Source organism: Sorghum bicolor, chromosome 5 (genome assembly GCF_000003195.3).
Source record: "Sorghum bicolor cultivar BTx623 chromosome 5, Sorghum_bicolor_NCBIv3, whole genome shotgun sequence".
Classification (NCBI taxonomy): Eukaryota; Viridiplantae; Streptophyta; class Magnoliopsida; order Poales; family Poaceae; genus Sorghum; species Sorghum bicolor.
In genome coordinates this window covers 7,691,593-7,714,385 of record NC_012874.2, presented here as the reverse complement: position 1 = coordinate 7,714,385, position 22,793 = coordinate 7,691,593, and the positions used below count along the sequence as shown (strand labels likewise).

Sequence of the window (22,793 nt, the reverse complement as noted above, 5' to 3'; positions counted from 1 at the left end):
TACACGTCACTAGTACACATATATGAGTGACACACAGTGAGAACACGCGTCACTAATGATGAGGTATGAGTGACGCTGGTAATTACATATCAGTGACTCATTTCAACCTAATGTGTCACTGACAGCATATAAACAAGTGACGCGCCGTAATAATACACATCTCAGATAGGATTGTAATAGTGACACATCTACACTTTAATGTCACTCGTATTTTTCATTAGAGCCACATACCATAATATTCACACCACGTACATATGAAAGCCACTCAGAGATATATTACTACATGTTCATAACAGAAGCTCTTCAAATAGATATCAAGTTTAACAAATCCATATTTATATCAAATTCATGACAGATTCACAACAGGTTCACAACTTGTTCGAAATCCATCACAACACTGAACTTAACTTATTCAGTCAGACACTACATCACTAGACCCATATTTGTAGTGGCATTCACACATCACTGATGGTTAGCTAGGATGGTAGAACTCTCCTTTCTTGTGGATGACCTGTGCCACTAAGAACATAGCCAACTTTTCTCTAATCATGTGCACATCGATGGGCTTCGTCAGCACTTCAAATTCCTGTGTCAAGATTAGAACTTTGGTCAAAAAGAAAACTTGGCACAGTACAATATACAACAATAAAAAATATCAATGTAAAATATGTAATTCAAGTAACCAATCCAAACATAGCATACAGTCGTAATTAGAATAAATAGCTATTAGTGTAAAAACATAGGAAATAAGTAGCCATCATCGATAGAACTAGGCACAAGCATAATAATCTGGAGCTGAGTAAACAAATCAACAACGTATATTGTGCTAGCCAGTAGCTGCATGCTCTTAATCTAATACTAAACTAGCTAGAGCATAAGCAGGTGCAACTACAGAAGCATAGAGCAGAGACAGAGCAGCACCTGCTCCTCCACCCTCATCAGATCACCACCAAAACCAAAAATATAAAGCTATAGCAATACAAATAAAGCCTCCTATTTTTCTCCTCTTATCTCCTCTCTATGCTACTTGGCGGTGCGGGTATAGGCCGCAACAAGGTTTCTTATATGTGTAATCAGCAGTCTATTTTTCTCCTATATTTAGGATGTATTAAAGCATTTCTTATGTGTGTAATCTGTAGTGGTGCAGCCTTTAGCATGAAGACATCCAAAGATGAATCTATTGGTGACAATACTCGTGTTTAGTTCATATATGTGACCTTAATAAGCATGAGATAAAGGCTGCAACAAGGTTTGGTTTATGTTTTTTATTACATGAACTGATATAAGTTGAGACTTGAGAGGAGACCAGCAACACATGAACACTTAATTAATTAGATGTGAATACCTCAGGGCATTCCAAGTTTGTTTGTCCCATGGCTAAAATCAAGTGGTGTGCAGCATAGAAGCCAGATCCCTTGCCAGAAATAGATTGTTGGTGGCACTACAACAAATATATATACAACATAATAATACACTTAATTAATTAGATGTGAATACACACAATTATTTGAAAATGAAACTTGAACACAATACTGAATAAACCAGAGGCACAATGCTGAATTTTATTTTTGGAAGCATTACCGCATATTTAGCAGCGTGTGTTAATGGCTTTGGTTTGTCTTTCATCTTGCTTGTGTGTGTTGCAAAAGCCCTACATGGGAGAGTGCAGCACACATATATGCCTCATTAATAAGTTCATTCAATGACATTGGCATTTATGAAATAATTCAATAGTAGGTTGCAAAGAACCCACTCGTCAATCAACAATTTTAACATACTGAAATCATGGTTCCCGGATCTATTGGAATCAAGGTATATGACCTTATTCCACTTTTGAATTACTATCACAACGACCCAATGGCCACCAGAGTTGTAGGCAAATATTATGAAATCTTTGCTAGTATATTTGGTGAAGGCCTTTTGCACATACTGCAGAACAGCTGCTCTATCAAACTTTATGCTATCCAGTGACATCAATTGTGGATCAAGAAAGCCCACAGAAATGTCCTTAGCCTTAGCTTCTACAAACAATGATCTAAAAATAAGAAAACATGTACAGAAAATGAGTACAAAAACCAAAAGATATGCCAAGGAGTAAAGACTCATTTGCCCAGGGTTCAAATGAACAGACTATTTTCATGACATTAGTTTAATATTTTAGCATTTGAACAGCATAAGCTCATTTTACATTAGAACTTTGATAGCCCACCAGGATTTCAATGGCAATGGGAGTAAGAAGGATCATTTGTAACTTACAGTGTCAAGCATCGAAGAAGGGAACAATCCAACGCACCAAAGTTGAAGAAGTCATATAGATGATTGTATCTCACAAGCCCAACCTCAAAATCTGATGAATTCAACATATAAATACCCTTGAACCTAACTAGTATCCCACTCTTCTCATTGTCAGCACAATCTTTCATGTAATGAGCATGAAGAGCAGTGCATCCAGGTAGACTATGTGAATTCAACTAAACCTGAAATTGAACTAATGCAGGAACTAAACTTGGCAACAATACTAATAGCCAAAGAAGACAATGGCTAGCTAGAACAGGTACTCAAGCTGAATATTGTAGATAGAAAAGAATTTTGCATTAAAGCAAAAAAAACAGCAGAAACTAGTGTGAAATGTAAACCTGAAAACTCTGCCACACACTTGCTACTATTGATAGATGTTAAATAGTTGTTGTTGTCGTGCCCTGAAACTTGCAGCCAGGAATAGAGAAAAGGATAGGATTGACACTAGCTGTTGTAGTACTGAAAATAAACAGAACTGCATGTAATGATCAGAAATCAAAACTCTAACATGATCGAGCATAAGTGCTACTATTCTAAGGAACCAAGAGGAAGACTTCAAAAGATGCTTCAGTTAAGCATTTCTAGATAAAACTGCTTGATATTAGTAGCCTGAGAAGCATGCCCACTTATCAAATATGGCACAATTGAACAGTTGGAAGGTAATTTTGAAAATGAAAACTGCTGAAATTTTAACTAGTGCCTCATGACACCATGTCCAATCCATCCCTACAGAATAGTCCAAAAAGTCTAAATTTTGGACACTAATTTCCCACCCATTGCTACAAAATAATGGCTATATTTGATAAGTGAGCATTGCTAAATTGTTAAATTTATGTCACACCCAGTTTTAAAGAACAAAACCAGGCTAGCCATATGTGTGCCCAGGAAGTCCACACATACCACAACAGAAAGGAACAGTATCAGAAATAATGTTATATAGCGAAAACATACTTATAATTAACACTTACATCAGAGAATCGCGAAACGGTAACTAATCTTTAGGATCAATCTTCGCAGGGACGGCTGACTGGGGGTAACATATGCCTAGTACTTCTTGCATTCTGAGAACATCCTTCATGATTCCATCGCTCTTCTGATCAACTCTTACTAGTAAACTGGAGTGGTGGAAAATAGCAAGAGTGAGCACATGTCGTACTCAACAAGTATAACCAGGGGTTCATGAGGCTCAAACAGCTGACACTGGTTTGACTGCATTTAGCTTTTAATAGTGGATAGCATATTCTTAATTAAATAGCAAATGTCAAGGTAGCACAAATAATCCATTAATCACATGATCAAGTGTAAGCATAATTAATCTCATAGCACAAACGATAATTAAATGAACATAACAACTTAATAAGCTCATCGTCGTCGCAGCAAGAACCCCCAAGGCCGCTCATAACCGTGAGCACGGCTAGTATACCAGTTTTACACTCTGCAGAGGTTGTACATCTTTACCCATGAGTCATGATTTACCCTTTCGCCCGAGGTAGCTAATCTCTTAACCCCCTTCCTAGGGAGGTCGGCAGGGATCACTATGAAGCCTTTCAAAAGTTCGTCTAACATGTTAGGGCCGCAAGGTTTCCTTTGCGAGCAGATATAGATACCCCCTTCCGAATGGCACAATGACGCGCAGCCTATACACATAGGGACAGGGGCTCGCACTATACCCGTGTCGGTTCAGCCCCTCCGCCCTTTCGGGTAACCTCTAACAAGCTAGAAAAGGTCTTCATACTGAGCTAAAGCCAGAGCCATTATAGCCCTCATGGTTGCGCTGTTGTCCCGGTGATCACTTACAGACAAGATCTCATATAGTTATTTGTCATCTTTTAACGTTCATTGCATAGCTATTAATCATCTCACAAGATCATGGATTATATCAAGCACTAGCACATCTACACCAAATGCATATCAAGTAGGTAACAAGGAATTCAGGTAACAATCATCTATGATTTTGCTAAGGTCGACAAGGTGATAGCATGCATATGATATATATATGTAGTTAATAGTGAATAGGTAACAAGGATGGTCCCAAGTTATACTTGCCTTAAACTTGCTCAATTCTCACACCATGAGCCTTTAATCATCATCTTCTGATCATCAGCACTCATAAACAGTTCTCGTCTACTCGTAGCAAGCACCACACATAGGCAAACATACAAGCAACAAACAAAAATAACTAAGAACAGTACACCGCACAAGATTAAGCAACATACTATATGAGAGCTCGCTCCTACGATCATGATAGCACTTCGAGAGTTTTATATTATTTTAAATTATAAAAGAGAAACGTACATGCTTGATTTATTTTAATTCGGTAAAACCATAAGAAGCTTGTTGATTTAGATTACAAAAATATACTTTAGTTTAGAAACTGAGCTAAAAAAATAATCATGTTTTATCTATAAATATTGTTGTATAGAATAAACAAGCTAAACCTTAACTTTGCAAAATGAAAAAAAATATGAGAGCTTATTTATGAGTCTATTATATGAGCGTATTTAAATTAATTATATTATAATTAGAAATATATAAGTTAATATTAATCAAATTAATATTTATTTATAAAAATACGATGTTTACTTTCATTGCTTTTAACTATAAAATTGGTTACATAGATATGAATTAATTTAATATTTAGCTATATATAGAAGACATATAGAAGACATGAAGCAAGTTAAATATCGTTGCCATACATTAGGGTATATTGATTCAGACGCGACGCACAAAGAATATATTGAAGTGTGGCTAAAACGATTAAGTTATGATGAAAATAAGACAACGACAATGTTCATCATATTTAACTATACGGAGGTTCAAGGCATCCTGAGCAGATCCACGATATATATGAAAAATATAATTTCATGATTGAAGAATAAATAGAGAATAATGATTTATGATGTATGAATGACAAGGCATGACATCAGCACAATATTTGATCATTAAAATAGCGGACAGGAAGATATGCTTCTCACCTGAAAGCTAGCGACAGCAATTTCCAAACAAGCTGCTCGTCAAACATCAAGAAGGGTGGTGGCCAGCATAAGCTAGTATTAAGCAGCCAAGGAGAAGATGTTTATATTAGTTTCAATTCCAAGGGCAAAGAAGTACATCCACGGTGACGAACTGACGACTTACCCCTGCAAGATTCGGAGCGGAGCAGAACACACACGGCATGGATGGCCAGACGCTGGAGCGGCTCTACAACACTAAGCTCGGAGGATCGGTTATGCCTGCGATGAGGTTGCAACATCACGCAAGCTCCGCTATGGAAACACCATGGATCAGAGAATTTGCGAGAGGACGACACGGAGAGAGCGAGATTGTGTTGCTGCAGCAAGCTTCATGATCGGCAACGATAGAACACGAAGGCAGGAATACAGGATCGAACAACAATACAAGATCACTTGGAACTAGACAAGCCTCACCTCTCCAGCAAAGAACGACAGCACGTGATCGACTTGCTCATGGCACTCAATCGATTTCTCCATACTTTGCTCGGCGTCGACTTTTCAATGTCACAGGAACGAAGGGCAGATGCGCCGGGAACAGGAGAATTTTGGCGGCGGCTCAGATATATCAAAGAGAGAAACGTAGGCATGTATTTATATGTGCTAGGTTAAAAGCCAAGTTGGAAGAGGATTGTATTTTATTATTTTCGGAATTAATTAATCATGAGATTAACATAATTTCACAAAAGTCCAGAATAAATTTTTATGTGCCGAAAAATACTCCGAAGGCTCCAAAAATTCAGGGAAAAATCTCGAAGATATTATGGAATATGGGAAACCAAATAAAGTATTTAGAGCTTATGAAAAGATATCTAGGAGCATCTAAAAATTAGATTATGCTCACAGAAAAGCAAGAAAGGATTCTAGGAAAAGATGGAAAAATTCCCGAGAAATTTTAATAGATCGGTTGATGGAAGATGAACTCAAAGGGATGATTTGGAGCAGAATTTGGGGATCTTATAAAACTCCAAATAGAAAGATTAAGGTTGAGAATGTCGGAACTTGATAAAAAAATGACAAAGATACACCGGAGATAGACCAACGACCTACTCAATGCATTTTGAAAGTTTTACTCACTGATCACACAAAGTCATACAACAAGCAAGCATCACATCACATCAACAAAAGTCCATCAATTTAATTCAGAACAATTTGAAAATTGGCATTTTCCTATAACTTAATTTTCACTAACTCAAACTAACTTGATAAATTTTATCCAAATATTAAATTCATTTTATATTTGTTTAGTGTTTTCTATGCACAACCCAAACTCAAAAATTTGGGGTGTGACAATTTAACATATTTCTAGGTAAAGAACCAGAAATACAATTTTCAGCTATATCCAAATATTGAAGGCATCCAAAGGTTTGTGGAACTCACTGTAATGTTCCAAGAGAATATGTTGTGCACTAACCTTAGAAATTGCAATCCAGGTAGGTTTCCTTTCAACAACCAATACACCAAGAGTAAACAACTCAGATGCTAAATCAGGAGAATAGTAGCAGCTGCCTTGGTCTATGATTTCAGAGGGACCAAAGGTTTTGTACAGCTAGCGTATTGCAGGTGCAGATTAGGGGAAAGCTTCGTCGTCTCTCTATCGTCTAGGGGTCATAGATGCACGCGAGCGAGGACAGACGAGGATCAACCCAGCACTCCCATGACCTGCACCAAAGTTGTCCTATTTTCAGGGTCTGCAACCTAAAGAAGAACACAAGGAGTGCTTCAACCTTGCAGAGCAAGATCTCATCAGTGAACAGGGAGAGAAAGACCAGAGCAGCAGCTTACCATGTGGCTTGACCTTACGCTAGGCGCGAGCGAATCACCCTTGCCGAACGCGGCCGTGCTCTGGAACGATGACGCCACGCGCTGGACACCATGGTCGACACGCAACCATTGGGGCCGGGGCTAGTGTGATGGGGCGACGCCGGCCGGAGCTGCAGATGCCTAGGTGGGCGGCGGCGATGGCCGGAGCTGGAGGTGCCGAGGTCGCGGTGGCAATTGCCGGAGCTGGAGCTGCTGGGGTGTGGGGCGATGCTGGCCAGGACTGCAGTTGCCACCGGCCGGAGCTGCAGATGCTGAACGCGGCCGTGCTGGCGGCTGATTTTTTTAGGCACTTCACATTGGCAACAGGGGAAAGACAACTAGGGCAACCAAATGATGCATTAAGATTGGTGCTGTAGAGAAGGTGAATGGTCAAGATATCCTAGCAATAAATAAATAAATAATGTACGACCAATAATTACCGGCCAGGTGATTAGTGACGCGGCTCAATAGGATGAGTCACTGATAGGACCACATATCAGTGACGCGTTTATCTAACACGCGTCGCTTTATTTATCCGTGACGCGTTCAGTTGAGAAGAGTCACTAATATGTCTTTGTATCAGTGACGCATCTAGACAAACCGCGTCACTATTATTACCAGTGACATGTTTAGTTGAGAAGAGTCACTAATATAGCTACATATCAGTGACGTACCTCGGTAATATGCGTCACCCACATTATTAGTGACGCGTTTTATTAAGAAGAGTCACTGATATCTTGTCATTAGTGACGCGTCTTATTCCTGGGGCATGGGTAACAACTAATCAGTGACGTGTTTCATTCATCCGCGTCATTAGTATAGTTATTAGTGACGCGTTTCAGTTCTGAGTCACTAGTTGAGGTGTCTGCTTTGTTCTCTTTTGGCATAGTTAACTCATCATACAAATATGAACCCTTGGTTCAGTCATCATTAGACGGCTCTAGCAAATGTGATTGAGCTAATATAATTGACCTTGAGCAGTGCAGGTGTCAATGTGTCAGCTATGTGGGCTCCAGGATAACTGGAGAGTTAACGTATACAGATGGATGCGTACAACTGCATGCCGACAAGGCCAAGGAAATAATCAAGCCTGCGATGAAATGTGTGATAAGACGCGTAGATGGTGGATATACGAGGTAAACAGTACATTTTATTTCGTACGTAGACATCTAACTTCTGAGTACCTGACCTTATTATTATATTAGGTATAAATTAATTTTGTACCGGAGTTACAACTGTACCGGTGTGTACATACGAAGGGCTGAGTCCTCAACAATATATAACCAATTTATCAACTACGAATGAAGTTGGATCAAAGATTAATTAGTTGCACATTAATTTGAAGTTGTTTTTAGATAATGGATATAAAATCCGGCCTCTACATCCGAGGATGTACATAGCCCAATATTACAGAGTATTATATGAGATAAACAAAGAGAGCCATAGTCCTATACAAGGACTAAGGTGCTAGTTTAAACAATATAAATGTTTTCATTATTTATTGGATATCTCTAAAGAAATTACTTCTAATTTCTTGCTTATCTTCGAGAGCACGTCCTTGGGTGTCTCATCATGCTGCAGCTGAGCCCAAAAGCATAACCAGTACGCTCCCCTGAAAATTACCTGTATAATAGAGTTAGTTTTCATTTTATTAAAAACATAATCATTGCGGCATCTCCAGATAGCCCAAAGCAAAGCAGCCACCCCACCCAAATCAGATCTCTAATCTTTTTATTTTGATTAGATAGCCAAGTACCAAACATGTGGCTGATTGATCTAGGTTGGGTCAAACTAGTAGCAAAGAAGATAAGCCTCCAAATCATTTTGGTAAAGGGGCAGTCTAGGAATAAATATTGAATAGTTTCATTCCCATTACAGCAAATGCACTTCTGACTCCCTTTCCAATTTTTTCTAGCAAGGTTGTTGAAAGCCCAAGTTTGGTTTTGGTAATTAATGACACCAAGTTGCTAATGCCTTGTGTTTAAGTGATTTGAGTTAGGCATAGCAACAGATGTGATGAAGGTGCATGGTGGCATGGAAAGGTGGCCACATGATTACAAAGAAATGAAGCATGATGTGGAGATCATGATGATAGACGAGGAGCAAAGTTATCAAGGCAAAGGTACAAACATAGGGTTTTACATTTGCCGGTCTAAGATGAGTAGAGAAGTGATTGACCGGGTTTAGGATAGATAGCCGACTATCAAGAGGGGAAATCACGGTCATCTCTCGAATCAAGTGCTACTAGGTCCATATCTTGAGCATATGCATTAGGATCTAGTAAAGTGCTAACTTAACTCCTTTGGTGAAAATGTTTGTGAAAAGCTAACACACATGCACGTTGGTGGTGGACACTTGTTGGTGTTAGCACATTTTCAAAGGAGGTGGAGTTCCTAGGGTTGAGAGGGGTGTGGGTTCCTCTCAAGTGTATATTCGGTGCTTTTGAGAAAAATAAGTGTATATTTTCTATTGCGCCGGTGGGAAATTTGGAGAAGTCGCGGGAGTGTTTTCTCACTGAGAAACACTCACCGGACGCTGAGTGCGGAGGCACCGAACGCTGGCCTCAGCGTCCGGTGTGCTTGACCCTACTAGGGTTGAGCACCGGACGCACTCTGGTAGCGTCCGGTGGTTAGCGTCCGGTGTGAGGGGTTTTTGCAACCCTCTCTGCGCACGAGTCCGGTGAGCACCGGACCGTCCGGTGCCTAGCGTCCGGTGAGGTCGCGAGTTTGACAAACTCTCTGCGCATGAGTCCTGTGTGCACCGGACCGTCCGGTGTGGACATGCAGAGCGTCCGGTGTGTTGCAGGTAGCCGTTAGGATCTGACACGCGAGATTCAAAGAGGACACGTGGCCAACTCCAGTGCACCGGACACAGGGAGTCGAGCGTCCGGTGCTCACTTAGTAGCGTCCGGTGCCCCCGATTTCAGCCCAGTGAAAACAACCAATGGCTAGTTTCTTTGAGGGGCTTATAAATAGTTGGTGGCCGGCTTTGGGAGAGTCTCTCTTGCACTTTTGAATACTTGAGGCATACATTGAGCTAGAGAATACTCCCTCCACTCATCTCCTTGCTTGATTGCTAATCCTAGTGAGATTGAGTGAGATTCAAGTGCATTGCCTTGAGAGTTGCATTTAGTGGCACTTGATTCTTGAGTTTGCTGCGGATTTCTTGTTACTCTTGGGTGTTTCCCGACGCCCTAGACGGCTTGGAGCAGCGGTGGTGTTGAGCTCGTGATTGGAGATTGTTTCGAGCCTCACCAAGTGATTTGTGAGGGGTTCTTGAGCCTTCCCCGCGGGAGATCGCAATTGGCTACTCTAGTGGATTGCTCGTGGCTTGGAGGATCCCCATCTTGTGAGTGGATGTGCGGCACCTGCTGAGGGTTTGACTTTGGATTGCCAATTAGCTCGTGATCCATCAAGTGGGTGTATCGCCACAACAAGGAGTAGCTTGCCGGGAAGCAAGTGAACCTCGGTAAAAAATCTTGTGTCATCTCTTGCCGAGGTTTCTCTTGTGATTGTGCACGTGTTTGATTGGATATATTTCTACTCTACAACGTCGGTATAACAATCACTCCCCTCTCCTTTACCTTTGTGTATACCTTGCTAGTTGTGTAGCTTGTTTAGCTTAGCTTTCTTGTTTAGGAGTGTAGCAAGCTTCTAGTTGTGCTTTCTTGTTGTAACTAGTGTTTAGCTTTCTTGCTAGACTTGTGTAGGTGGCTTGCATAGCTTAGTTGAGCTAGTGCTAGATTTGCTTCGCCATTTGTTTTACTAACTCACTTGCTTAGTGAAGTTTGTAGAAATTTTAAATAGGCTATTCACCCCCCCCCCTCTAGCCATTTGGACCTTTCAGTTGTCTTTGGTTAGGACGACACCCTTTGCAGGAATCAAAGAAAAATTTTAATTTTTAGAGGTACCTTTATCTTCCAGATCTTCCTATGCCGAGTGTATGTGTATCGATAAGATTGAGATACAAGGAACGGACAGAGAATAACCCTGATCTTGTTAAACTCTATCTGAAATAATCTGAACCATCCACCAATTCGACATGGGATATCTTTGCCACTAGACTTAGCCATTCTATAAGTTTATTATCCACCAAGGCCCTCCTAAAAGATATGTTCAGAGAGTTCGTACTCATAACTCTTGAGACTGTAGCGTGAGGATCTCTCACTATGTTATATAAAGATGGATAACTAGCTTTCAGAGGCTTATTCTCTACCCATGTATCATCCCAAAACCTAGCTGCGGTTCCATCTTTAATATGAAAGAAACCTTTTGTCAACACCTCATCTTTGATACGCATGAGGCCTCTCCAAAAATGGGAGTCATTGGGCTTAGCTGTCACCTGGGATAGGCTTTTGGAGTTTAGGTATTTATTCCTTAAAAGTGTTTGCCATATACTTGTTTCTATATTCAATAGATTAACCAACCATTTGGCTAGGAGGCACTTGTTTTGCAATTGTAAATTTAGGATACCTAATCCACCTTGATCCTTAGGGCGGCACAGGATGTCCCATTTGGCAAGGCGATATTTATGTTTATCTGAGGATCCTTGCCAGAAGAACCTTGATCTATAATGATCTAGGTTCTTTAAGACTCCCTTGGGGATCTCAAAGAAAGACATCATAAACATAGGCAGGCTGCTTAGGACTGAATTAAGCAGTACTAGTTTTCCCCCATAAGACAGGTACTTCGCTTTCCAACAAGAGAGTTTCTGTTTGAAACAATCTTCTACTTTTCTCCATTCAGAATTAAGGAGTTGTCTATGATGCGTAGGGATCCTAAGATATCGGAAGGGATATTCACCAGTATTATATCCAAAGAGACTAGTATAAAAGGATTCCATCTCTTTAGCAGCTCCATAGCAGAAGACTTCGCTCTTGTGGAAATTGATCTTCAGCCCTGATAGCTGTTCAAAAGCACAAAGCAACAGTTTTAAATTCTGTGCTTGTTCGGGGTTGTGATCAATAAAGATAATGGTGTCATCCATATACTGTAATATGGAGAGACCATCATCTATAAGGTGGGGTATAACACCTCTTATCTGACCGTCGGCTTTTGCTCTGTTAATAAGGAGAGCTAGCATATCTGTGACGATGTTGAATAAGATTAGTGACATTGGATCTCCCAGTCTGAGTCCACGTTTGGTCTGGAAGTAGGGCCCTATGTCATCATTGACTTTGATTCCCACACTCCCACCTGTGACCATAGTTTCTACCCATCAACAACATTTGGGGGAGAAACCTTTCATACGTAGCGTTTGTTGTATAAAAGACCACTTCACTTTGTTGTATGTCTTTTCAAAATCAATTTTGAAAATGATACCGTCTCTCTTTTTTGTGTGAAGCTCATGGATGGTTTTGTGTAAGATGACGACTCCCTCCATTATATTCGTGCCTGGATAGGTTATTTGATAAAAACTATTCTCGGGTGGTTGCGATCGTGGTAGCTGCCGTCACATGGGGCATGCAAGACGTGCCACCCCGTGAAACAGAGCACCACCGTTGTTTGGGTGACCAAGACCGGGCCCGCCTGCGGTTTCTATATGCAACTAACCGAATAATACGTGTATTACAAGTACATTAAGGCGCCGTTTGCATGTACTATGTAGGACCTCATAATAATAGTAGGAATAACCACTAGTACAAATAAGCACTACCCTAGCTGTAAAATATAATTTTTACAGGCGGTTTTAATTAGACAACGCATGTGGAAAGAAATTGGCTTGCTCGACTAAAAAACCGCCTGTAAAAATCAATTTTCGCAGACGGTTTTCCTAACAAAACCGCCCGTAGAAATCATGTATTTTTACAGGTGGTTCTCCTAAGAAACCGCCAATGAAAATCATATTTCTACAAGCGGTTTCTTATAGAAATAATTTGAAATTGATTTTTTTAAGCTTTTCAAATGACCTCGTTTGAAAAAACCATCAAAATGAAAGTTGTAGATCTCGAAAAGCTATGAAACTTTGTACTTGATAAGTTTTTCATTTGAAATATTTTTGTCGTCGAAAACTACGTTTGAATTTCTCAAATTTGAAATTCAAATTTTATAAATGACCTCGGATGGAGAAACTACCAATATAAAAGTTTTAGATCTTGAAAAGTTGTGAAACTTTGTAGTTGACAACTTTTCCATTTGAATCCGTTTAGAGTCTCAAATAATCAATGTATGCTCGATTTAGGATAATATGTGGGGAACTAAACTCTAATATAGACATAACTCAGTGATAGGTGAAGTGGTAGAGGAGGCTACGCGCGAGGGCGAGGTCTCAGTTTTGAATCCCACCGGCCGCGAAGCGCGTGATTTTTCGCAAAAAAAATACGCGACTTTCTTGGGAATAAAATCTTTTTTTCCTATTTTTAAAAACCGATTTCATATTTTCTAGAAAAAGATTTTCTCTGGCGGTTGACATAACCGAATCGCCTGTAGAAATGCATTTCCACAGGCGGTTCTCAGTTACCCGCTTATGGAAAAATTTATTTTCACAGGCGGTTCACATAACCAAACCGCCTGTAGAAACGTATTTCCACAGACGGTAAACAGTTACCCATTTCTGGAAAAATTTATTTCCACAGGCATCTAGCGCAGGCGGTTCGTCAATCTGCCTGTGGAAAGGGGTTGGAAACCGCCTGTGTAGTGGTTTCTGTGTATTAGTGTAAAATTGTTTGAATAGTCGTATAAAATTTCCCTGCTTCAAATAGCCGGGTCGCTTAACATATGGGTGTTTAGACGAGGTCCCATGTGATGAATCGGTTAGTTCATATCACCACCAGATACAGAAAGCTATACTATAGCTACAAAGCTGGGAAACTGGATTAGCTGTGACAAATAAGCTAACAAGTTAATTTGCACGAGCTAACCGTCCTCCAACCTCGAGCTGCTAGCTAGCCCTCCCTATCGCTGAAGTTGAAGCTGCCGGACGTATAGCTGCCGTGTAGCACACGCTGAATGTTCTCTTCCTGCCCCCCCTGCATTGACCCTATACACATTGTTTATTCCCCAATAACACGAAATCGCCATCGACCCAATTTTTTTATTTAAAAAAAAGGGATCACAGGAACCGAAGTAAACACCGGCCAGAACGACGATTCCTTGGTTCCCTTGCAAACGAATTCAAACTCCCAATGCAAATCACTCCCCTGATTGATTGCATCGGTGGAGCTTTGGCAATAAACAATCATTTGACACTTAACTTTTTCTGCTATAAAAAGGGTCAAGGCTACACATCCTCCAACACCATCCAACATCCACACCACTTCTTCTACTTTTCTTCTTCTCCTCATCGTCGTCTTCAGCCTTAGCGAGCTCTCGCCATTGCCAATTATTCTCCAAAGGAGAGCTAGCACTTTAGTTAAGTACCGCCTGCGGCGATAGATGGCGATCCCGGTGATCGACTTCTCCAAGCTGGACGGCCCTGGGAGGGCTGAGACCATGGCGGCCATCGCCGCCGGGTTCGAGCACGTGGGGTTCTTCCAGCTGGTGAACACCGGCATCCCCGACGAGCTGCTGGAGCGGGTGAAGAAGGTGTGCAGCGACTGCTACAAGCTGCGGGACGAGGCGTTCAAGGACTCCAACCCCACGGTGAAGGCGCTCGCCGAGCTCATCGACAAGGAGAGCGAGGACGGCCTCCCCGCGAGGAAGATCGTGGACATGGACTGGGAGGACGTCTTCACCCTCCATGACGACCTGCCATGGCCTTCCAACCCTCCCGCCTTCAAGGAGACGATGATGGAGTACCGCAAGGAGCTGAAGAAGCTGGCGGAGAAGATGCTGGGAGTGATGGAGGAGCTGCTGGGGCTGGAGGAGGGCCACATCAGGAAGGCCTTCACCAACGACGGCGAGTTCGAGCCCTTCTACGGCACCAAGGTCAGCCACTACCCGCCGTGCCCGCGGCCGGACCTCGTCGACGGCCTGCGTGCGCACACCGACGCTGGCGGCCTCATCCTGCTGTTCCAGGACGATCGCTTCGGCGGCCTGCAGGCGCAGCTTCCCGACGGCACCTGGGTCGACGTCCAGCCCCTCGAGAACGCCATCGTCATCAACACCGGCGACCAGATCGAGGTATGCGCGCGGTGATCATGTCTAGTATTCTTCCACTGTTCTATATTCCCTTGCATATAAAAATGTATGTTGTTGAATGCATGGGACGGTGGACTTGCGGAGCTCGCGTCGCCTTGATTAGATTACACTTGATCAGTAGCGAGCAGCTTAATTGTGCTTGTTTAATGACTGCTAATGATCCAATAAAATAATACAATCATGCCAGGATTTAATTTGGTGGCCTTCGATGATTTGTCAAGGCTCAAGATCCATGAATTCCTTATGAGACTTAGAATGTCAAAACCTTAGCTTTATTTGTTACTCTGGTTGTTGACATGTACTGCAAGTTACTTGTGACTACCGAGAACGAAGGAATTTAATTACTTATCCTCTGCCGCGATGGTGGTTGCATTGACGACAGGTGCTGAGCAATGGCCGGTACAAGAGCGCGTGGCACCGCATCCTGGCGACGCGCGACGGCAACCGCCGCTCCATTGCCTCCTTCTACAACCCGGCGCGCCTCGCCACCATCGCTCCGGCGATCCCCGCTGCGGATGCCGGTGGTGACAACTACCCGAGCTTCGTGTTCGGCGACTACATGGAGGTGTACGTCAAGCAAAAGTTCCAGGCCAAGGCGCCCAGGTTCGCGGCCATGGCGGCGGCGGCGGCGACGACGACCACCAAGTGACCAGCAGCAGCTAGCTAGCAGAGAGCTAGCTTGCGGCGCGTGCAGCGACATGCATGATGTCAACTTGCGAGGAGCCTAATGAATAAATGTTCATGATCATCAAGTTAATCGTGCGATCACGGTACGGGCTTGTACGATATATAAGTAGGTTGTTAAGTGTGTGGTTTAATGTAATGTGTGTGTAGAATGGACATGTCATAGAAATGTGTGTTGGTGTGGATGCCCTGCAGCGAGCAGTCACGAGTATATATACCTGATTGTGACAAATAAGCTTGCGGTGAGCTGTGGATCTGTGGTCAGTGGGTGCCAGAGTGATTTGTAGCTTAAAATGGCATCTGCCAGATTACTTCTCCACTTCCTTTTTTTTGCACTTTTTTCTTCATTAATTTGCATCAGATTGTTCATGTGGTCAAGTGGTTTGTAATTGTACATTACACTGAGAAACTATATATACTAAATACAGTTTCAGGGCTTATACTTATGCCTTGTTTTAGCTTAAATAAAAGTATCATTCTAACTATAAAAAGAGAAGTTCTAGATATATGTGATGTGGTCAGTGGTCAGCTAAATCACTAGTACGCAGATGCTCTAAGTCGGCGGGGGCAAAAAAATTTCACAGGCGGTTTTAGTTGTAACACGTCTGTGGTATAAATTTGTACGGTAAGATTAAAAAACCGCCTATGTAAATAGGTCTTTACAGGCGGTTCACATAAGAAAACCGCATGTGTTAATGCTCCATTTACACAGGCGGTTTCCTTATGTGAACCGTCTGTGTTAATACAAAACCGCCTGTGTAAATGGAGAATTAACACAGGCAGTTTTCTTATGTGAACCGCCTGTAAAGACCTATTTACACAGGCGGTTTTTTAAGCAAACCGCCTGTGCTATTCTTTCTATAAATACCCCACAACCCCTTCTTCCTCCTCAGGCAGAACTGTAGCTCGCAGCCACATTCCATTGGAGCAAATCTTGGAGGTCCAGTTTTGCCAAAATACAAGGGGGGAGGTTTTGATCTTCATTTCTTGGAAGGAGGTGGCTAAGAAAGGTTAGTTGATGCCTCTAAAGGCTCTTTTTGTGCCCTCTTGCTGAATTAGAGCTACTTTTTGGATCTAGGGTTTCACCATGAGAGAGAGAGAGTAGAATAGCTAGGTATGGACTATATTTGCTCAAATGAGGTTGCTTAAGATGGTTAGATGAAGTCTCTCCTCTCTTTTTTCTATGTTTTTTTCTCTAGTTAGTGAATCCAAGAAATATATATGTAGTGCTTTCCATGAATGGTGTTTCCATGCTTGGGAAGAAAGAGAAAGATAAGTTTTCTATTGTTTAGGATGTTATTTTTTATGTAAATTTGATTTCATTATGCAATATGTATTTTTCATGTATGAGGTTGCTTAAGATGATGCCTCTCCTCTGACCATTTCCATATTTCCTTCTCAAATTTATTATAGTGAATCAAGGTATATATTTAGTTGATTCCACCAATGGTGTTTTTCTACCTTATCAATTTGATTTAGTTGTTAGTTTTTTTATTATTATTACTTAGGGTTTTGTCTTTATTTTTAATGTTAGCTCCGAGGTCTACAAATTTGATAGATATACAAGTTGGAGGTTTTCATCTTCACAAGTTGTTGTTTGAAAGGTTAGATGACAATTTTCCTAAACTACTTGTTTTGCATTGAGATCAATTAATTTACTAATTTTTGCACAGCTCATGATGGAGCGGTCCTTCTGGATGTATAACTTATCAAGACTAGATCCATCATACATACCTGAGGTCCATAGGTTTGTTGATGCTGCTAAGAACCATGCTTTAAAAACAAAGACAAAGCACATATATTGTCCATGCATCGACTGCAGAAATATTAATATTTATGAAGATACTGAAGCAATCATTTCTCATCTGGTATGCCGAGGATTTATGAAGGATTACTTGATTTGGACAAAGCATGGAGAGGGTAGCTCGGCACCTTATACAATTGGGGACCCTGCGAATATTGACGCCGACGGTCCAGGCATGCCTGATGAAGGATTTCAGTTTTTGCACAACACACACCAAAGTGAACATGTTGTGTCAAATGTTACTGCTGGTGGTTTTGCTAGGAGAAATGCTGATGACAGAACTCATGTCTTACCAAATGATACAGTCGCGGAAGATTTTGAATTTTTAGAGGCAATGTTGCATCGTCATACTGAACAATCAATGTTATTAATGAAAGGGATGAAGGCCTTAAAGAAGGCGGCTGAAGAGCCTCTGTATGATGAGTCCAAGGGTTGTACCAAAGAGTTCACGTACGACTGTTGGGAATTCTTAACGTCATTACCAAAAGTAGACTTAGTTTTCTAATTCTGATAACAACGCCAAAAATGCCGAACCTATCCCTCATGCCACTTAAGCCAAGTTGTCATCCCCAGTATGACATGAGAGACACGGTATTGAAATATGCAATTGCTCTTCTGAATGAATAATAAATGAGATCTGCAAGCGCACAGATTAATACCGATGTAGCATTTTAACCGGAAAGTATTCCAGGTATCGTTATTTATATTTTTACCACTGGGAAGACATTGCTAATCATCAATGTTGATTATGGAATAGAATATGGAATTGAGTATCTATCATTGCATGTGTAATAGAGAGCATTTATCTATCTCTTTCATACAGGGATAAATGTCACATAAAAATATAGATAAAGTATGAATGGTGACAAAGATAATTAATCTGATCAGCATAACTAGCCACATATAATAATGATAAGCACCTCAACAGATATTCTAGCAAGTCATTAGCATGGAATTAGGATGAACTACAAGAATATTTCCTAAGTTATTCTTAACTATAAAGTCTAGCATATCATAGTTAGTGTAATTATACTTGGCAATCATTGCGAGACAGGACTACGCCCATGCATAGTGATATTATCAAGGAAGATGAGAAACATAGCAATCACTCCCCTGTAATAATGTTGCTCTGCCTGCCCTATACACGAGAGGAGGACTATATAAGAATCAATGGAGCTATCACCACCACGAACTACCCCGCGATCCGGCATATAGGGTACAATCGCAGATAAATACGGTATAGGCACCACGCCTACACAATACTTATCATTTACCCACTGTACACATGGATAAACGCTATACGGTCCTAAACATGTATATAATTCCAATCTAACTAAGCCAAGCATATAACTATGATAAACTAAGAACAATATAATTATAAATATAAACAAGTAGAGCAAACTCATAATCAATATAATGAAGTAGAACAAAGTCATATTCATAATATTGAAGAACAATGATAAACAAATGAAGAACAGTACAGGAATTACCAAGAATCCTCTTGACAGATCCGGAAACTAATCAAAGATTGACTCCTTCTAGTTCTAATCCTATGTAGCTATGCTAAACTAGAGATCTAGTTGATGTGGTGGCTCTAGGGCTTGATCAGAGACTTCTTCTCCCGAGATGGATGAATGAATTAGGGCTTCTTCGGTCCTCTCCTCCAGGGGCCAGGGGGTCTGCTTATATAGTCCTTCCAAATGAATATGAGCCGTCGGATCAAACCGACTTTAATCGCACGGTTTTCCTTAATCCCTTAGGTCGGTGGAGCATGATCCGCGAGGTGGAGTCTGATTGGCTCTCAGGTCAGGGCGGGCGCCCAAGGGGGGAGGGCGGATGCCCTGCCCCCGGGCCCGTTCGGACTCCTGCTCGTTCCCGTGGCTTCTGGACTCTTCTAGATGTTGGATAATTACGGTGCACGTTAATATCTCTATGTAAACCCGACATGTGGGCCTTTCCTCCATAACTCCTGATAACCCCTGCAGAAATAGACAAGCACCAAAACTCGTGGAATTTTATCACATAAAAACCCTAAGTCTGGGTGTTGGTTGCATTTGGATCCTTTTCTTTGTTTATTTGCTTATTCTATTTGATACTTAAGGACCTTCAACAACTCCCCCAAGCTTACCTCTGTTGACGGTCCTTAAGTATCAAATTCAATTATCAAATAAACAAAGAAAAGGATCCAAATGAAATCAACATCTAGACTTAGGGTTTTATCTGACAGAATTCCACGAGTTTTGGTGTTTGTCTATTTCTGCAGGGGGTTATCAGGAAATACGGAAGAAAGGCCCACACGTCGGGATTACATAGAGATATTAACGTGCCGCGCAATTATCTTACATCTAGAAGACTCCAGAAGCCATGGGAAGCAAGCGGAGACCGAAAGGGGCCAGAGGCACGGCGCCCGCCCTCCTGCCCTGGGCGCCTGCCCCCTCTCTGAGTCCAATCAGGACTCTGTTTCGTGGGAGATCTCCACCGACCTAAAGGATCAAGGATAACCGTTCAATCTAAGTCGGTTTGATCCAACGGCCCATATTCACTTGAAGGGATTATAAAACCAGACCCCCTGGCCCCTGGAGGAGAGAGCCTCTCAACCCTAATTCATTATTCTTCAAGGGAGAAGAAGCCTCTGATCAAGATTAGAGCCACCACATCAATTAGATATCTAGATTAGCATAGCTACATAGGATTAGAACTAGAAGGAGTCAATCTTCGATTGGTTTCCGGATCTGTCAAGAGGATTCTTGGTAATTCTCTAATTGTGCTTCTAATTACTTTCTAATTATCTTTGTTCTTCAATATTATGAATATGACTTTGTTCTACTTCAATATATTGCTTATGACTTTGCTCTACTTGCTTATATTCAAGATTATATTGTTCTTAGTTTATCATAGTTATGTACTTGGCTTAGTTAGATTGGATCTATATACATGCTTAGGATCGTATAACGTTTATCCATCGGATCCATGGGTAAATGATAGATATTGTGTAGGCGTGGTGCTTATACCGTATTTATCTGCGATTGTACCCAATATGCCAGATCGTGGGGTGGTTCGTGATAGTGACAGCTTCATTGATTCTTATATAGTCCCCCTCTCGTGTATTGGGCTGGCAGAGCAATATTATTACAGGGGAGTGATTGCTATGTTTCTCATTTACCTAGCTAATATCACTATGCATGGGCGTAGTCTTGTCTCACAATGATTGCTAAGTATGCTTGCACTAATTATGATAATGCTAGACTATATAGTTGAGAATAACTTAGGAAATATTCTTGTAGTTCGTTCTAATTCCATGCTAATGACTTTCTAGAGTATCTAATTGAGGTGCTTATCATATTTATATGTGGCTGATCAGATTAATTATCCTTGTCACTATTTATTATTTCATATATCTTTTATGTGACACTTATTCCCGTATGAAAGAGTTAGATAAATGTTCTCAATTATACATGCAATGATAGATACTCAATCTCATATTCTATTCTGTAATCAATATTGATGATTGTTAATCCCTTTCCAGTGGTAAAAATATAAATAACGATACCTAGAATACTTCCCGGTTAAAATGCTGCATCGGTATTAATCTGTGCGCTTGCAGATCCCATTCATTATTTATTTAGAAGAGCAATTGCATATTTCAATACCGCGTCTCTCATGTCATGCTGGGGATGACAACTTGGCTTAAGTGGTGTGAGGGATAGGTTTGGCATTTTTGGCACCGTTACTAGAATTAGGAAATTGTCTACTTTTGGTAATGATGTTAAGAATACCCAACAAGCATTTTTGGCGCCATTGCCGGGGAAGGTTGATTACTAATCAAGAATGGAATAAAGGATTTTGAGTTATCATACGCATCACTAATATGATTGAGCTTATCTATTCTCTCATACAGTTTTACCCCGATATTTTTCTATTTTATCTTATGCAGGGGAATGTATGAATAGAAGACATCTTCCAGGAAATTTTGTTGACAATCCCGAAGCATTATTCAAGAAGACAAGAGCCAAGCTCAAGAAGAGATCATCAACACTTCAGCAAGAAGCTTCATCCAATCAAGAAGATCACCGGAACTTGTCTTCAGAGTTCGAAGCCATGGCGAACAAATCAATCCGCGAGTTCTCAGCTCCCACTTCAGCAAGAAGCTTCATCCAATCAAGAAGATCACCGGAACAGCAGCATGTTATGACGAAAGCAACGCACACCCATGACGAAAATATTTTGTCATAGAATGGATTCACTTCTATGATGGTACGTCTTTCGTCATAGATTGAATGCACATCTATGACGAAATTATGCATTTCGTCATGGTAGTCAATCTATGACGCTCATTCCATGACGAACGACTTTTCATCACAAATTCGTCACAGATAAAGTTTAGTGACGATGTTGGGGTTTTCTGTGATGAAAGTGGAACATCATTGATGAGCAGATGTCTAGTAGTGAGAGATTGCTAATCATCAATGTTGATTATGGAATGGAATATGGAATTGAGTATCTATCATTGCATGTGTAATAGAGAGCATTTATCTATCTCTTTCATACAGGGATAAATGTCATATAAAAATATAGATAAAGTATGAATGGTGACAAAGATAATTAATCTAATCAGCATAACTAGCCACATATAATAATGATAAGCACCTCAACAGATATTCTAGCAAGTCATTAGCATGGAATTAGGATGATCTACAAGAATATTTCCTAAGTTATTCTTAACTATAAAGTCTAGCATATCATAGTTAGTGCAATTATACTTGGCAATCATTGTGAGACAGGACTACGCCCATGCATAGTGATATTATCAAGGAAGATGAGAAACATAGCAATCACTCCCCTGTAATAATGTTGCTCTACCTGCCCTATACACGAGAGGGGGACTATATAAGAATCAATGGAGCTGTCACCACCGTGAACTACCCCGCGATCCGGCATATAGGGTACAATCACAGATAAATACGGTATGGGCACCACGCCTACACAATACTTATCATTTACCCACTGTACACATGGATAAACACTATACGATCCTAAACATGTATATAATTCCAATCTAACTAAGCCAAGCATATAACTATGATAAACTAAGAACAATATAATTGCAAATATAAA

General features: G+C 40.9%; 2 protein-coding genes and 2 long non-coding RNA genes across 5 annotated transcripts; 1 reads left to right on the top strand and 3 right to left on the bottom strand.

Annotated features, from left to right (window-relative positions):
* Positions 254–3,409, bottom strand: LOC110435938. 2 transcript variants are annotated; one of them, XR_002453708.1, is made up of 5 exons: positions 3,267–3,409; positions 2,257–2,347; positions 1,582–1,651; positions 1,346–1,441; positions 254–586 (listed from the first exon to the last, which is right to left on the bottom strand). XR_002453708.1 is itself a non-coding variant. In XM_021462045.1 (4 exons), the coding sequence occupies exons 1-4, from the start codon at positions 2,421–2,423 to the stop codon at positions 473–475; spliced, it is 447 nt and encodes a 148-aa protein (XP_021317720.1). In that variant the 5' UTR covers positions 2,424–2,915; the 3' UTR covers positions 254–472. The 2 variants fall into 2 exon arrangements, 1 of the variants encoding a protein (XP_021317720.1); XM_021462045.1 differs by lacking the exon at positions 3,267–3,409 and having other exon boundaries at positions 2,257–2,915.
* LOC110435390 lies at positions 4,345–5,962 on the bottom strand. Its single transcript, XR_002453053.1, has 4 exons — positions 5,727–5,962; positions 5,437–5,531; positions 5,274–5,345; positions 4,345–4,422 (listed from the first exon to the last, which is right to left on the bottom strand). It is a non-coding gene; the product is annotated as an uncharacterized LOC110435390 (long non-coding RNA).
* LOC110435237 lies at positions 6,695–7,393 on the bottom strand. Its single transcript, XR_002452849.1, has 2 exons — positions 7,095–7,393; positions 6,695–6,971 (listed from the first exon to the last, which is right to left on the bottom strand). It is a non-coding gene; the product is annotated as an uncharacterized LOC110435237 (long non-coding RNA).
* On the top strand, positions 14,354–16,241 carry LOC8079762 (1-aminocyclopropane-1-carboxylate oxidase). Its single transcript, XM_002450409.2, has 2 exons — positions 14,354–15,172; positions 15,573–16,241. Exons 1-2 carry the CDS (start codon positions 14,486–14,488, stop codon positions 15,837–15,839), a joined length of 954 nt encoding a protein of 317 aa, XP_002450454.1. The 5' UTR covers positions 14,354–14,485; the 3' UTR covers positions 15,840–16,241.